The sequence below is a fragment of the Hyla sarda genome, chromosome 3, assembly GCF_029499605.1.
Source record: "Hyla sarda isolate aHylSar1 chromosome 3, aHylSar1.hap1, whole genome shotgun sequence".
Taxonomy (NCBI): Eukaryota; Metazoa; Chordata; class Amphibia; order Anura; family Hylidae; genus Hyla; species Hyla sarda.
In genome coordinates this window covers 239,490,069-239,506,087 of record NC_079191.1, presented here as the reverse complement: position 1 = coordinate 239,506,087, position 16,019 = coordinate 239,490,069, and the positions used below count along the sequence as shown (strand labels likewise).

At 38.3% G+C, this 16,019-nt stretch overlaps 1 protein-coding gene across 5 annotated transcripts in view; it reads left to right on the top strand.

The window, feature by feature from the left end:
* Positions 1-16,019, top strand: part of METTL24 (methyltransferase like 24) — a 140,427-nt gene that overhangs the window by 121,073 nt on the left and 3,335 nt on the right. For all 5 annotated transcript variants that reach the window (XM_056566316.1, XM_056566317.1, XM_056566315.1 and 2 more), the window contains one exon: positions 8,714-8,942. In XM_056566316.1, the coding sequence (XP_056422291.1) occupies positions 8,714-8,942 (229 nt within the window). The remainder of the gene's footprint in view (positions 1-8,713; positions 8,943-16,019) is intronic.

Genomic DNA, 16,019 nt, shown 5'->3' with positions numbered 1-16,019 from the left:
CACATGATGCTTCTTCCTGTTTGTTTATTCTTTTCCTTAAACTACAAATCCCATAATTCCTTGTTTGTAAGTGTGAGGTCACATTTCTTTCTCCCACACATCGGCCACCCCACCCATTGAAACACACCTGTGATTCTTTCAATGCAATAGGCCATTGTTTTCTGACCAGGGTGCCTCCAGCAGTTGCAAAAAACAAAATGATCTTCCTCCCACTCATCAGTCGCTCCACCTATTGAAAGAAAGACAGGCTCCCTCTGAACGCCTGACTAGTGATGTAATGTCTCAGGCTGCACTGCAACCTGGGAAAACGTAGTTCAGAAGAGTGAAGAAAAAAGGGTCATGCTTGGTAGGCGCTGCTGTATTGTTGCCAGGAGAGATGGAATCCAGACTTGAAAACGTGATATGGTAAACCAAAGGGTTTTATTGAAAATGGTAGCAGTTAAAACTAGAGATGAGCGAATTTACAGTAAATTCGATTCGTCACGGACTTCTCGGCTCGGCAGTTGATGGCTTATCCTGCATAAATGAGTTCAGCTTTCAGGTGCTCCCGTGGGCTGCAAAAGGTGGATACAGTCCTAGGAGACTCCTTCCTAGGACTGTATCCACCTTTTCCAGGCCACCGGAGCACCTGAAAGCTGAACTAATTTATGCAGGATAAGTCATCAACTGCCGAGCCGAGAAGTTCGTGACGAATCGAATTTACTGTAAATTCGCTCATCTCTAGTTAAAACAATAAAAGTGGCTGCAGAATAGGATGGTGCATTTGGGAGGAACACCTTCCTCCATCTTCAGATCAGTATGGTACAGTAACAAACAATGCAGGTATATATAGGGAGTAAAAGGGCTCCAATATGGCTGGGAGGAGACATAGTTACATAGTTACATAGTTAGTACGGTCGAAAAAAGACATATGTCCATCAAGTTCAACCAGGGAATTAAGGGGTAGGGGTGTGGCGCGATATTGGGGAAGGGATGAGATTTTATATTTCTTCATAAGCATTAATCTTATTTTGTTCCAGGAATGTATCTAATCCTGTTTTAAAGCTGTTAATTGTTCCTGCTGTGACCAGTTCCTGAGGTAGACCGTTCCATAAATTCACAGTCCTCACGGTAAAGAAGGCGTGTCGCCCCTTGAGACTAAACTTTTTTTTCTCCAGACGGAGGGAGTGCCCCCTCGTCCTTTGGGGGGGTTTAACCTGGAACAGTTTTTCTCCATATTTTTTGTATGGGCCATTAATATACTTATATACGTTTATCATATCCCCCCTTAAACGTCTCTTCTCAAGACTAAACAATTGTAACTCCTTTAATCGCTCCTCATAGCTAAGATGTTCCATGCCCCATATTAGTTTAGTCGCGCGTCTCTGCACCCTTTCCAACTCCGCAGTGTCCCTTTTATGGACAGGTGACCAAAACTGAACAGCATATTCCAGGTGAGGCCGTACCAATGCTTTATAAAGGGGGAGTATTATGTCCCTGTCCCTTGAGTCCATGCCTCTTTTTATACATGACAATATCCTGCCGGCTTTGGAAGCAGCAGCCTGACATTGCATGCTATTCTGTAGTCTGTGATCTACAAGTACACCCAGATCCTTCTCTACCAGTGACTCTGCCAGTTTAATCCCCCCTAAGACATACGACGCATGCAGGTTATTAGTACCCAGATGCATAACTTACATTAAAAACATGTTCATGAGAAATACACAAAATGCATTAAAAAGTGTATAAAACATCATCATTTTAAATAAGAAGTTGATAGTGATTGCTGTTTTATTATTATGATGGTTATGGATGATGTTTGTGGTGGTTGGGAGTGGTTAGAGGCGGGACCAATTGCTAGCCGCATTACGGGTGCATGGCTGCGGCAGCCATGTCTCTGCTGGAGCCGTTGTTAGGGTGCTCCGCCATGTCTCCTCCCAGCCATATTGGCGTCCTTTTACTCCCTATATATACCTGTAATGTTTGTTATTGTACCATACTGATCTGAAGAAGGAGGAAGGTGTTCCTCCGAAACGCATCATCCTATTCTGCAGCCACTTTTATTGTTTTAACTGCTATCATTTTCAATAAAACCCTTTGGTTTACCATATCAAGTTTCCAAGTCTGGATTCCATCTCTCCTGGCAACAATACAGCAGCGCCTACCAAGCGAGACCCTTTTTTCTTCACTCTTCCCAACTACGCTTCGCGGGATTGGTTTCAACCTCTCCTGGGATCTCAAGGCCAGCAGCTGTTGCCCCCCATTCTCCTTTAAAGATAAGTAATAAATTCCACCAGACAACCCCTGTAACAAGCTCTGGTAAATACTGAGCTGTGATTGCGGTTGAGCAATTGAGGTAGCTGGGGGCAAAATCTCTCTTTTCTCTCCCACATTTTGATGAATCAGGGCCATTGTGCTAGTTTTGAAAATAGCATATTCTGACAATTTACAGAATATTTTGCTCACATGTACAAACCACTTTACATTCAGGACAACAATTTAAAAACATAATAGTGACAGTCAAAATTATTGCTGTAATCTCAACAATTTAGTTTATTTTCAGTACAGACCATATCAGTGTTCTCCTTTTAGAAAACTGCATTTCTAGATAATCTTTAACAGTATTTTATTTCATAGCAGCTCTTTTTTTGTCATTGTTACGGGCTTTGATGGATCTAGTTAGCCCCATTAGCTCCCTCCTGCTGCCTTCCAATCTGTCACATGCATTGCTGCTAACTATTCTACATACTGGCTAGAATTATTCTATTGCTGCTACTGCTATTCTGCATAAAGCAGGTAATGAGAGCTGTGTAGGTAGAAAATAGAGGAGACGGAAAATTGGCTCCTGTCCTTTTTCTTGGGTGTCTGGGAGTCTATTAGACTGTACTGAATTTCAGAAGTGCCGTGTGTTCCTATATAATCTTTTTAATGTTCTCCTTTAGCACATGGGGTTAAAAAATTCTGCTATTACATGCCCAGCTTGATAATGAATGTGTCATTTGTCTGGAAGTATTAATATGTCTGAAGACTAAAGGCTGGACTCAAGAATTCTGCAAGCAGCAGAACTCAGGGAATGTTTATGCTGTGCGTTCCTTCAAGCTGGCAGTCCTGAAGCCTTTTAATTCCCTGTGGGCTGTATCTTATCTTTCTAGACGTTTGGCAGAATTGACTGTTGGCAGCCTAAGATTTGGCTTAATGTTTTGTGAAGATGTATCAAGCCACAAAGATATTTTTATTCCATTTTTTTTATTTTATTCTGGCTTGGCTCTAAAAATCAAATATATTACATGCTCCCAGTGCTGCAGGATGAGTTTATGTATATGTAACAATGATACTGGTAAAGGTAGATAAATGGCATGTGAAGCTGATCATACAAATAAGATAGCTATTCCAACAGCTCTTCCATCTTTCAGCTCAATATTACTTATATTTATATACTTGAATACAAACAATTTGTAACGGTAACTGCTGTGACCACAAATATTCCTAACACATGTCCAAGATGAAACTGGCCATATATGTTCTTTTTATATTCTTGCCAAAATTCTGCTGAAACCTTTAAAGGGGTACTTCGGTGGAAAATTATTATTATTATTATTTTTAATCAACTGGTGTCAGAAAGTTAAACAGATTTGTAAATTACTTCTATTAAAAAATCTTAGCCCTTCCAGTACTTACAGAGGAAATTATTTTTTATTTTATTTTTGGAACACAGAGCTCTCTGCTGAGATCATGACCACAGTGCTCTCTGCTGACATCTCTATCCATTTTAAGAACTGTCTAGAGTAGGAGAAAATCCCCATATCAAACATATGCTGCTCTGGACAGTTCCTAAAATGGACAGAGATGTCAACAGAGAGCTCTGTGTTCCAAGAAGAAAATAATTTCCTCTGTAGTATTCAGCAGCTAATAAATGCTGGAAGGATTAAGATTTTTTTTAATAGAAGTAATTTACAAATCTGTTTAACTTTCTGGCACCAGTTGACTTAAAAAAAAAAAAAAAGTTTTCCACTGGAGTACCCCTTTAAAGCAGGAACATCCACAATAGCTATGCACCAGACAAAGATAATAGCCATACTGTGTAAACTCAATGTCCACTTCATTAGAGACACTTATCTAGTGGCTTCAGAACTGGGCCAATTTGTCTTGGCCTGGATTTCACAGTCACAGTCCTTGGGTTGGCATGATAAGAAATCATGCATTTTGAAGTCATTTGTGACCCTGGCGGTTAAGATATGTTCACACACTGTAAAATTTGCAGTTTTTTAGCCATAAACATAGAATCATTTCCCATTTCTTTTGAATAAACTTCAATACACTACACTCCAGAAAAAAAAACCTGTTTGGAAACCTAGGTTTTGATAAATTTCCCCCAAAGAGTTGGGCATTTGAACATGTAATTTGGAGCGTCAGCTTTCTATTTGGCTGCACTTTACTTGACTTTACATCAGGATCTACATGAAACTTTCTCACTTGATTTTATCCTACAGTTCAGGACATATGTGTAATACTGTATATAATGTGTTATCTTTTAACGTGAAAAAACAAATTCAATACATATTTATAGGGTTGTTCTTATAGATCCATCAGGGCAAAGAGCCTGGGTTCTACATCCATTGAGGTCAGTGATATAATGGGTATATCTGACACGATGGAAAGATATCTTAAGGGAATCGCTGATATTATTAAATACACACTAAATGGATTTCCTGAATGGAAATTCTGATGGGAAATCCACAGCGGATAACAGTACCAGCAAAGTAGATTTAATTTTTCAAATCTCATCTACTTACTGTGGAACTTTACAGTCTGCAGCATGTCAATTTATGTGGCACAGGACTAAATTGTTAATATGCAAAATTTACGTGGAGTTTGTATGTTCATATGTTTCCCTAGTGCACATTTAGCACGCGGCCCTTCTGTGCAGTAATACACAAGAAAGCAGGTAACAGCTCACCCCAATCTGCACCCACACAGGAATCCTAAGAACAAGGAGATATCTGGCACCAGCTGGATGAACGTACAATCTTGCTTTTTTTACATGAAACAGATATAAACAGGTAAAATATCTCTGGTGCGTTTCACTCGATCCCGAGCTTAGTCATAGAGTACATTGGGTACATTGGGTACATTGGGTACATTGGGTACTCTATGACTTAGCTCGACATTGAGTGAAAAGCGTCAGATATTTTACCTATTTATACCTGGTTTATGTGAACATTTTTTACAAATAAAGCAAGATTGTACATTCATCCAACTGGTGCCAGATATCTCCTTGTTCTTTGGATTTCTGTGCAGTAATTGTACGTGGTTTAAAAAAAAAAAAAAAAAAAGTCTCAGTAATTGATTAAATAAAACTGAGAAAAGTCACCATGACTACAGAACCAAATACTGAAAATGTTTCTGAACATGATATGGGTTATATGTAGGATTATTGCACAGTGCGAGATGTTGTGTCACTTGGCTCCACTTTTCATAGCAACTCAAGTCATAGTTTACACTACACATTACTCAGATTATTAGAAACACATGTTCTATTGAGCTTTGTATAACTTTTGCTTCCTAATCTGCAATAGATAAAAAGTTGTTTCCCGGCTATGATTCTTGTACATTAGTTAATTGCTCATCCTCTGTACATCCTATTGCTCTAGTTTTTTCTCCAGTTGAAAAGGTTTTTCATAGTATTTTTATTTTTTTTGTAAAGACTACGTGACTTAAAATACTGTTAACTACTTCTTATACTTAAAGGGAAACTCCGCTGTAAACATTTATCCCCTGTCCAAAGGATCTCCTTGCAGACAGTGGCAGCGTCACAACACACCCCCTCCATTCATGTATATGGGAAGGGGCGTGACAACTAGTACATAGCCGTCACACCTTCTCCCATATTTGGGAATGGAGGGGGCGTGTCAACCGGCATCGCCAGTCATTGGCACGGAGCGGAGTTCGCTCCGTGCACTGAATGACAGGGGTGCCGCAGCCGACATTGTGGGGGTCCCCAGCAGAGGGACTCCCGCGATCTAACATCTTTCCCTATTCTTTAGATAGGGGATAAGATGTTTACAGCGGAGTACCCCTTTAACATCTTTTTCAGTATCAGGCTAGGTTTACACATAGAATTTCAATGATTATTTTGGCTTTTATTTATAGTCAAAATCAGGAGTGAGCTCAGACACACAGAACAAGGTACATATCTTTCCATTTTAATGTTTCTGGCTCCATTCCTGGTTTCAGCTAGAAATACTGTCCAAATATAAAATATAAAAAAGGGGTAGTGTAGCTCACTCTAGCTGAATTTTTTTTCCAAGGATTATATAAATAGTTTTCCAAATACAAAATAAAATGTTTAACGTTAAAATTTTATTTAAAGCCTCTTTGGTGTTTTTCCTCACAGTTTTTACTACTTATTTAAAAAAAAAATACAAAAACTAACATCTTGCAGTTTTCATTCTGGCAATTAAAGGGGTTATCCACCATAAAGTGATTTTAGTACGTACCTGCCAGACAGTAATGGACATGCTTAGGAAGGATCTGCGCTTGTCTTGGGGTTAAATGGCTATGTTGTAAGATTACCATAATACTGTATGGAGTTGGTTCTCTCAAACAAATCCCATAGTTCCTTGTTTGTAAGTGTGAGGTAATTTTTCTTCCTCTCACACATCAGCCCCCACCCATTGAAACATACCTCTTCTGCCTTCCACCCCTTAAGGACATAGCGTTTTTCCATTTTCACACTTTCGTCTTTTCCTCCTTACCTTTTAAAAATCCTAACCCTTTCAATTTTGCACCTAAAAATCCATATGATGGCTTATTTTTTGTAGCACTGTAACTTGGATGGGTAAATAAAACCACACTGCTTTCACGCTTACCTTGGAGTGCCGCTTCTTTATCCAGTGGATATGGGTTTCTGGGTATGGGTGCTGGATGGAATAGTGCAGACTTCTGAACTATTTTACAGAGTAGGATCCAGTTAAAAAATATACATAACATGAATATAGTATACATTTTTTACATATAAATCAATGCCACTAATCCATCATAGCTATGTGGCTAATCCATCATACCTCTGCTAGACCCTTTAACCCCTTAAGGACTCAGCCCATTTTGGCCTTAAGGACTCAGACAATTTAATTTTTACATTTTCATTTTTTCCTCCTCGCCTTCTAAAAATCATAACTCTTTTATATTTTCATCCACAGACTAGTATGAGGGCTTGTTTTTTGCGCGACCAGTTGTCCTTTGTAATGACATCACTCATTATATCATAAAATGTATGGCGCAACCAAAAAACACTATTTTTGTGGGGAAATTAAAACGAAAAACGCAATTTTGCTAATTTTGGAAGGTTTTGTTTTCACGCCGTACAATTTATGGTAAAAATGACGTGTGTTCTTTATTCTGAGGGTCAATACGATTAAAATGATACCCATTATTATATACTTTTATATTATTGTTGCGCTTAAAAAAAATCACAAACTTTTTAACCAAATTAGTACGTTTATAATCCCTTTATTTTGATGACCTATAACTTTTTTATTTTTCCGTATAAGCGGCGGTATGGGGGCTCATTTTTTGCGCCATGATCTGTACTTTTTTTTGATACCACATTTGCATATAAAAAACTTTTAATAAATTTTTTATAATTTTTTTTTAATAAAATGTATTAAAAAAGTAGGAATTTTGGACTTTTTAAATTTTTTTTCGTTCACGCCGTTCACCGTACGGGATCATTAACATTTTATTTTAATAGTTCGGACATTTACGCATGCGGCGATACCAAATATGTCTATAAAAAATGTTTTTTACGCTTTTTGGGGGTAAAATAGGAAAAAACGGACGTTTTACTTTTTTATTGGGGGAGGGGATTTTTCACTTTTTTTTTACTTTTACTTTTACATTTTTTTACTTTTTTTTTTACACTTGAATAGTCCCCATAGGGGACTATTCATAGCAATACCATGATTGCTAATACTGATCTGTTCTATGTATAGGACATAGAACAGATCAGTGTTTTCGGTGATCTTCTGCTCTGGTCTGCTCGATCACAGACCAGAGCAGGAGACGCCGGGAGCCGCACGGAGGAAGGTGAGGGGACCTTCGTGTGGCGTTATGAATGATCGGATCCCCGCAGCAGCGCTGCGGGCGATCCGATCGTTCATTTTAATCGCGAACTGCCGCAGATGCCGGGATCTGTATTGATCCCGGCACCTGAGGGGTTAATGGCGGACGCCCGCGAGATCGCGGGCGTCGGCCATTGCCGGCGGGTCCCTGGCTGCGATCAGCAGCCGGGATCAGCCGCGCATGACACGGGCATCGCTCCGATGCCCGCGGTTATGCTTAGGACGTAAATGTACGTCCTGGTGCGTTAAGTACCACCTCACCAGGACGTACATTTACGTCCTGCGTCCTTAAGGGGTTAAAAACTTAGTGTAAACAGAGCATAATAATGTCCAAAAAATGAAATAAAATTAATTACAATAAGAAAATAGAAACAGACATTTTTCAGTATCATCTCTATTCACTTAAAAATAAAAAAAAAACCTTAGTGACGTCAGTGTACTAATGAAATTATGGTGGGAGCTTAGCTCCCACACATCTGATCTTTATGTATTATGCAAAGGGTTCAATACAGTCCAATACAGTTATCAAATGTAACACTTTTCAAGTCCTAATTTTTTCAGCTCTTTCTAAAGATATACCATAATAATAATGATACAATAACAAATGTTTTCAGATTAGGGGAAGAGGAGAACATATTTGAATTCAGTATGGCTTCGGAAGGATGTGAAGTCCATCGGTTTGATCCAAGCATCCCATCTGCCCACATCCATGAAGCAGAGGGGCTCTGGCATCATCGTCTGTCTGTTGACTGGAGGGATCCTAACCCAGCGATAGCTCCACATAGATTACATAGTAATACTAAGAAGCTGAAGACCATTCTGAATGAGTTTGGACACTGGAAGGTAAGGTACACTTCTGTATTAATATCTTACCTTTGTAAATCAGTCTATATTGAAACATTTAAGAACATAACATAATGTAGCAACATATTACAGTTTCTAGCTGCTTATATAGTTAAGCAACTTTGCTTTCATGAATTTTGTCTTGTACTTTCTACATTAAAGGAGATATGCAGTAAAAAGCAAACTTGTTTCCCTGTGCCCGGGCTGCAAAAAGAAAAAAAAAAAAACTTTAACTCACATTGCTACATTCCCCCGTTGCGGAGATAACATGTCCTGATCCTCCAGTGCTGCAGGTCTTCTTTCTTCTTTAGGCTCAGAACGTCACAGAGCCGTCAGCGTATTGCCGGCTGCTGCGATGTCCCACCTCCGCCAGTGATAGGCTGAGCGCACGGTCATGTAAGAAGCCGGCCAGAGCTCCTTACATGACAGGTCTCCTCTGGGTTTCCGGGACTGAAGACGTGATGTAATGCCAAGCCCCCTCCATTCATGTCTATGGGAGGGGGCGTGACAGCTGTTACGCACCCTCCCATAGACATGAATGGAGGGGGCTTGGCGTGACGTCACGTCTCCGGTCAACCCGGAGGTTTCCGAAACTGGAGACGCAGACCCGCATAGAATGGGAGATAATGGGGGGTCCCAGCGGCGGGCCCCCCTCGATCGGACATCTTATCACCTATCCTTTGGAATACCCCTTTAAGGATCTTTGATAATAATTATTACTATTATTACTAATAATAATTATTATTAAAAATATTATTATTATTATTATTATATGAATAATTCCAGGGAGCTGTACATGTCAAGAAAAGGTTATAAACACACAACATTTGACAAAAACAAGTACTATAAATGAGTGACAGACTGGTAACAAGGAAGAGAGGACTCTACCCATAAGGGATTAAAATCTACTTATGTTGTGATCCTCTAGAGTTTAACCTGTATTTTGTATTTCTTAACCAGAATGGCTACTTTTGAATGTCCATTAGGGGTTTTGCCCACGCTCAGCCCTTTAAGGATACATAACTTAGTTACAAGTCTGACGACTGAGCAAACTGACCTAGCAATTTCTACCCCAAAGCCTTATTCTGAAATAGGCAACTGTATAGAATTGTGTGATGGGCACTGTCAGTAAAACTCATTTTTGCTATTACACTCCTTATGGTAAATAAAAAAAATTCTAATGTACTTTGTTTAAAAAAAAGTTTTCTATGTTTTATTTTCGCTTAAAAAAGCTGCCACTAGGTGTCTCCCTACTTGTCCAGTGCACATTTCCCCCCATCTCTTGCACAGACTTTGGACTCCTGCTGGCCTAGCAGAAGTCCAAAATCAGGAAATGTAGTCTGGAGTGCTGAGGGTGGGGGTGGGGGGTTTGCAGCCTTAGCTAATCATAGCTCATCTCAAACTGAACTTCTCGTACCAGAGTAAGGGAGGAGGTTCTCCCCTGTATGGCTTCAGATGATGTCACGCCTGCTGGGGAACACTCCTTTCCCAGTCTGTGAATCTGACTGAGACTGAACAGAAAATACAGAGCAATATCAAGGTAGAAAACTAAAAAATAATAAAAATAAAGGCAGGGGGTGGTTTATCATGATGGGGACAGTGAAGTGAAGTTATAAAATTTAACAAGATCATGACAGGTACTCTTTAAACCTTCTATTCCATTTCCTCATTGGAAGAAGGTATAAGGTAACATCTACTTGTTTATGGTCAGCCTCAGGCTTGAAGATGAGACATGTCCCATTGCTAGAAAACTTCTGACAAGGAGACGTTCTCCAGACATAGTGTTTTTGGTTCAAACTTCTCACTGACCAGCTATTTAGTTGTATCCAAAACTAGAATTTTTGCCTTTGGCATAGTTACTTCTCATTAGTTGATATGCTTAGTAATTTTTTGGAACACCTAGAGATGTATGAGCGGGGCTACATGTGCAGACATTGTCGACTCATGCATAAGACTGTTTTGTGATTGGGAAATTAACCCATCCTAAAACTGAAGGCGTCAGGAATTTAACTATTGAGCAAAGAACAAAATGATTCATTGGTGGTCAAGTGACAGGTTTTGTTTGCATAGAAGCCGAGTTCCCTGGAGCTATTTAATTAAGGTATATTCAAAATTAACATCTGATGTTGTATTTGTCTTCTCTGCCAGTTGTTCACTGCTCATCCAGAAGAATTCTCAGGTTGAGCTTCGTACACACTTTTCTAAGTATGCAACTCATCCGTAAAACTTTATGAATGTACAAAGCTATGTAACCATAATGGCATCCTTTCCTACTTTCAGAGTTTTCATTTAGAGGTATTAGGGAAAACATTTAACAGACCTTAGTGTCTTTTGAGTATTTTTTGAGAATTTTTTAACTTTTTATTGTACTGAATGGTGTACTCATCAATACTTATATGATACATATGTATTTATGATTTAAAAAAAACACACAAACTAACCTAGATAAAATATCCATGAGTTAATAAATAATAATTTACTTTGTTATAGCATGCAAAACACTAGTTTTTAAAAGAAGAATTTAAAAATGATATTGTGTCTGCTTATTGCTGTTGCATACTTGTTATGGTGTCCACTGCTGTTCTTTTGATACCCTTTCAGAATGTCAGCACAATGGGGGAGATTTATCAAAGCCTGTTCAGAGGAAAAGTTGCTGAGTTGCCCATAGCAACCAATCAGATCACTTCTTTCATTTTTCAGATTCCTTCTTTCATTTTTCAGATTCCTTCTTTCATTTTTCAGATTCCTTCTTTCTTTTCAGATTCCTTCTTTCATTTTTCAGATTCCTTCTTTCATTTTTCAGATTCCTTCTTTCATTTTTAGAAATGAATGAAGCAATCGGATTGGTTGCTATGGACAACTAAGCAACTTTTCCTCTGGGCAAGTTTTGATAAATCTCCCCCAATGTATTTAGTGAGAAGAAGCTATTTCTAACACACTGATTATTATTGACTGTATCAATAGTACAAATCATTCTGGTACCCCTGTCCGGTAGGATCTAATTGTTGGGACTGAGCTACTGAGCCTGTGTGTCCTCCATCCTAACAATATGATTGTACTAGATTTGTAGATACATATAACAAAATAAACCATAGTCCCTGAATCTATTTACTTAGATTTTTTTTTCACTGTATATTGCTGTCTGTTTTTTTTTTTTTCTTAAAGTGATTGTATGTTTTTGAAATAAGCACTTTTGCTCTCATTTAACAATATAGCCCAGGGCTAACAGTGTAATTGAAAATTAAACTGAACTTTATGAAGGGTGTATGGAGATTGTACTTTTATTATACTATATAATTATTATTACCAAGAATTAACAGTTCTGCTTTCAGTTAAGATTGTGCAATTGCTTAAAGTTCACTACGTATCAAGAGACAAAACTAAAATCTGCAGAAGATGTGGGTAATTTTTACCATATGACTATAATAACTGCATAGCATATTAAATTCTCTGTCTCATATTGAAAGTTTGGAGTGATATTAGTGACAAAAACAGAAGAGCTGACACATTAGACATAAAAATGAAGGCATTGAAAGTCTGCTACGTTTCTTCTAAAGGAAGAAAAAAGGTGTACCAACGTATAACTCCCCTACAGAGACCCTTTCGGTTTGGAATGTAGATATTTGACTTTTATCCTAGGAAGTTTTCCCAGTGTAGTCACCAAACGTATAAGGTTAAGACGCAGTCTGCACCGAGCCTTAGTAGTATATTCTATTGTAGTCATCAGAATAGCTAGGCTTAGGCTAGATGCTTTCAGACAGCATTACATGGGCACTTCGGAGTGTCGGGCTATTTGGTACCGATGTAATCAGATGTTATAATATGAAAGATATAGGAAAGATAAAACATGGCAAAGTGTCCGCCATGTTGTATGAATTCTCAAAAGGCCCCAAGTAAGTAGGCCTTAGTGGAGTTCATTGAAAGATCAAAGTATCTCTCTAGAAATGTGTATTCCTTTCAATGATTGCAAAGGTGTTATCTCTTCTAAGAGACATGTAGACAGAAGCCAAGGGTTCTAGCAAACAAGTCAGTCAGTGGTCTGTTGACAGTTCTACAAAAACAATGACAAGTCTCAAATGAAAGTCCTAGAGAGTAAAACTCATTGGCCCTTATTTACTATTGCAAACCCGACATGTTTTGTCGGTTTGTGCGCCAGATTCTGTCGCATTGCGACAGAAATTCTGTCTACGCCAGATTTTGTGCCAGAATTGAAAAAACCCAACTAACTCTCCATTTTGCTAAGAAAACCAGAAAAAGGGGTGTGGTCTCTGAAAAGGGGCGTGTTCCTGACATTTTCACAAAAACCCAACATATTTACTAAGGTTTCCACAGAAAATGTGGTGGATTTGAGCTGAGGAAAACCCTACAGATCAGAGCATGTGTAAAAAAAAGCAAAGTGTAGGGAAAGTGGAAAATGGAGGGAAACATTAGTAAATACTGTGGAAAATAAATTGTAGGGACCCACAAAGAAACCTACACTCCACTCTTAGTAAATAAGGGCCATTGTCTGTCATTTTTTACTCTGTACACCTGGATACAGGTATGTGTGTTTGACAATGGGTTGCATTTGCATTCTATTTATCTATATCTCTGGCCATCTATTTGAGATGCCTGAGAAGTATCAATGCCATTGTAGTACAAAGATGTTGATGTGTATACAGGTGATAAGGTGGCCACAATAATCTTTTACATCTATAACACAATTATAGTAAATTAATGTTTAGCTGTGATGTCATGTAACGAGAACATGATTTCCATACACACATCCACCAGTCATCATTGGATGATCTGATATTTTTTTGGGTGGATCTTTAAGACAGAAAACAAGCTAAAAGCAGGCGTAAGGGGACTGCAGGAGGACTGCAAAAGATAGCAAGAGGAAGCATCACAGATCTTCATTACTGAAGTTCCTAGAGGCTACCTGAAGGCGCGGAGCCATGAAGAGTCAGGGAGAGAACTTTATTCCATAAGTAATTTCTTCTTGGATAACCGGTTATGACTACAGCCGTTTCCATGGACCCCAGGCAGCCATCTTTCTTTTATCCAGAAGCGCAACTATGCGCACACTCGGTAAGATACAAAGGTTTCTTATTTGATTAAGTTACCTCATTTTTAATGTGGAAGGAATTATATTATATAGAGGAGCAGACCTGGCTTATATATAATCTCAATTATGAGATGGTAATAGTAATTTATAAGCCATACTCCCTTCTCCTGCAGATGAACGGGGCACGTCTTATGGGAATCAGTGCAATCATGTTGCATATTAGCATAGTCTGATGGGATCTTTCTCTGCTCCACCACATGATATAATAATTCCCACAAGGAAACTTAAGTCTTCCTAATTTGTAGCAAACTATAAATTATATATTTAGTACTGTTTCTTACCAAAGATCATTGTGGTTAGAACTGGGCGGAGTCTACTCCCATTTTAAATATGTAAAATGCCCATAAGATATCATGTAATCTGATGAACTCTATACAAAGTAATATAAATGATCTCTGAACTAACCTACTTCTTTGACTAAGCTTAATATTATTAAATAGCTTACTAACATATCATTGATTTATATCTGACATTATGTCATTGATTTCATTTATTATCATGGTCCATTACTCTTTAATGTTAATCAATTGTAACCAATAAATGTACATATCATTTTTATAATAACTGCGTTATTATTTTATTATATTGCAAAAGTTACTTCTACCACTACTTCAAAGAACTCATATCTGGGAAAATAGTCGGGCCCAGATATGGTGAATTGCATTGTTTGTATATTTTTGGCAATTCATAACGGTCATAATATTTTTCATATTTTTGTTGACCATAATTAATAATTCACAAATGAGTTATTAACCCAACAGCAGGGAACAACATGTTTTCAAATCAACTGGTGCCTGAAAGATATACAGATTTGTAACTTACTTCTATTTAAGAATCTTAACCTCAACTGCTATATTCCCCAGAGAAAGTTGTAAAGTTCTTTCCAGTCTGACCACAGTGCTCTCTGTAGACACCTCTGTCCGTGTCAGGAACTGTCAGAAGCAGGAGAGGTTTTCTATGGAACAATTCCTTACACTGACAGAGGTGTCAGCAGAGAGCACTGTGGGCAGACTGGAAAGGACTACACAACTTTCTTTTGTATACAGCAGCTGATAGCTACTTGAAAGTTAAAGATCTTTAAAAATAAGTAATTTACAAATCTCTATAACTTTCTGGCACCAGTTGATTTGAAAACTTTTTTTGTCCAGAGTACCCCTTTAACATTTACATTTCATTAAAGTGAAAGGGGACCAAGGCAGCTATGTGACTTTTCCCATACCTTTCTATAGAAGTGCAACTCTGCTTTTATTGCACAACAGCTATATAATGCCACTCACGTCACTTACCTCAGGGTGGGTCTGCACAACTGATATCATAGTTAAGTCTGAGAGGAAGTGTTCTGTCCTGATTGACATCATGTGAACTACAGGATGACAACATCCCCTATTGAATGCCTCCTGTCAGCTCCCAGACCCTTCCCCTTCCAGCTATACCTGTATGTTTGATGTGACTTTTCTGTTTTTACTGTATTTTTCCAAAATTGCAGCAAAATGGCGTGGTAACCCCAATTTTGCAAATCACAGTTAAAATGTGTAATTTGTACCTGCAATTGTGGAAAATGACAGCGAAAACTGCCAAAAGGCAGTATGGCAATATTTCAATAAAAACAATCTTTGAATAAAAAATTTTACCAAAATGTCACATCTTGTGAATTGACCCCAGCTCACTTATGAGTCTAATCAGTTCACCTGGCTGAACTACTGTACAAGCTGCCTAGTTAGATGAACTGCAGTAATTAAACTCCACCCCTTCTCTGTAAAGCCAGAGGATTCATGGAAATGTAGGCAGCATTAGGAAATCATTTAAGTGATAAAATAGAATCAATATGGTCAAAAACCCATGCCTGGCACATCAGCTAAAACAGGTAAGCACAAGGCATACACAAGAACCTCTACACTATTCCTAATAATAGCCTACATTGCACTTTACAAACAAAAACAAAAAATATTTTAAAAATTCCTGAAGTGCTT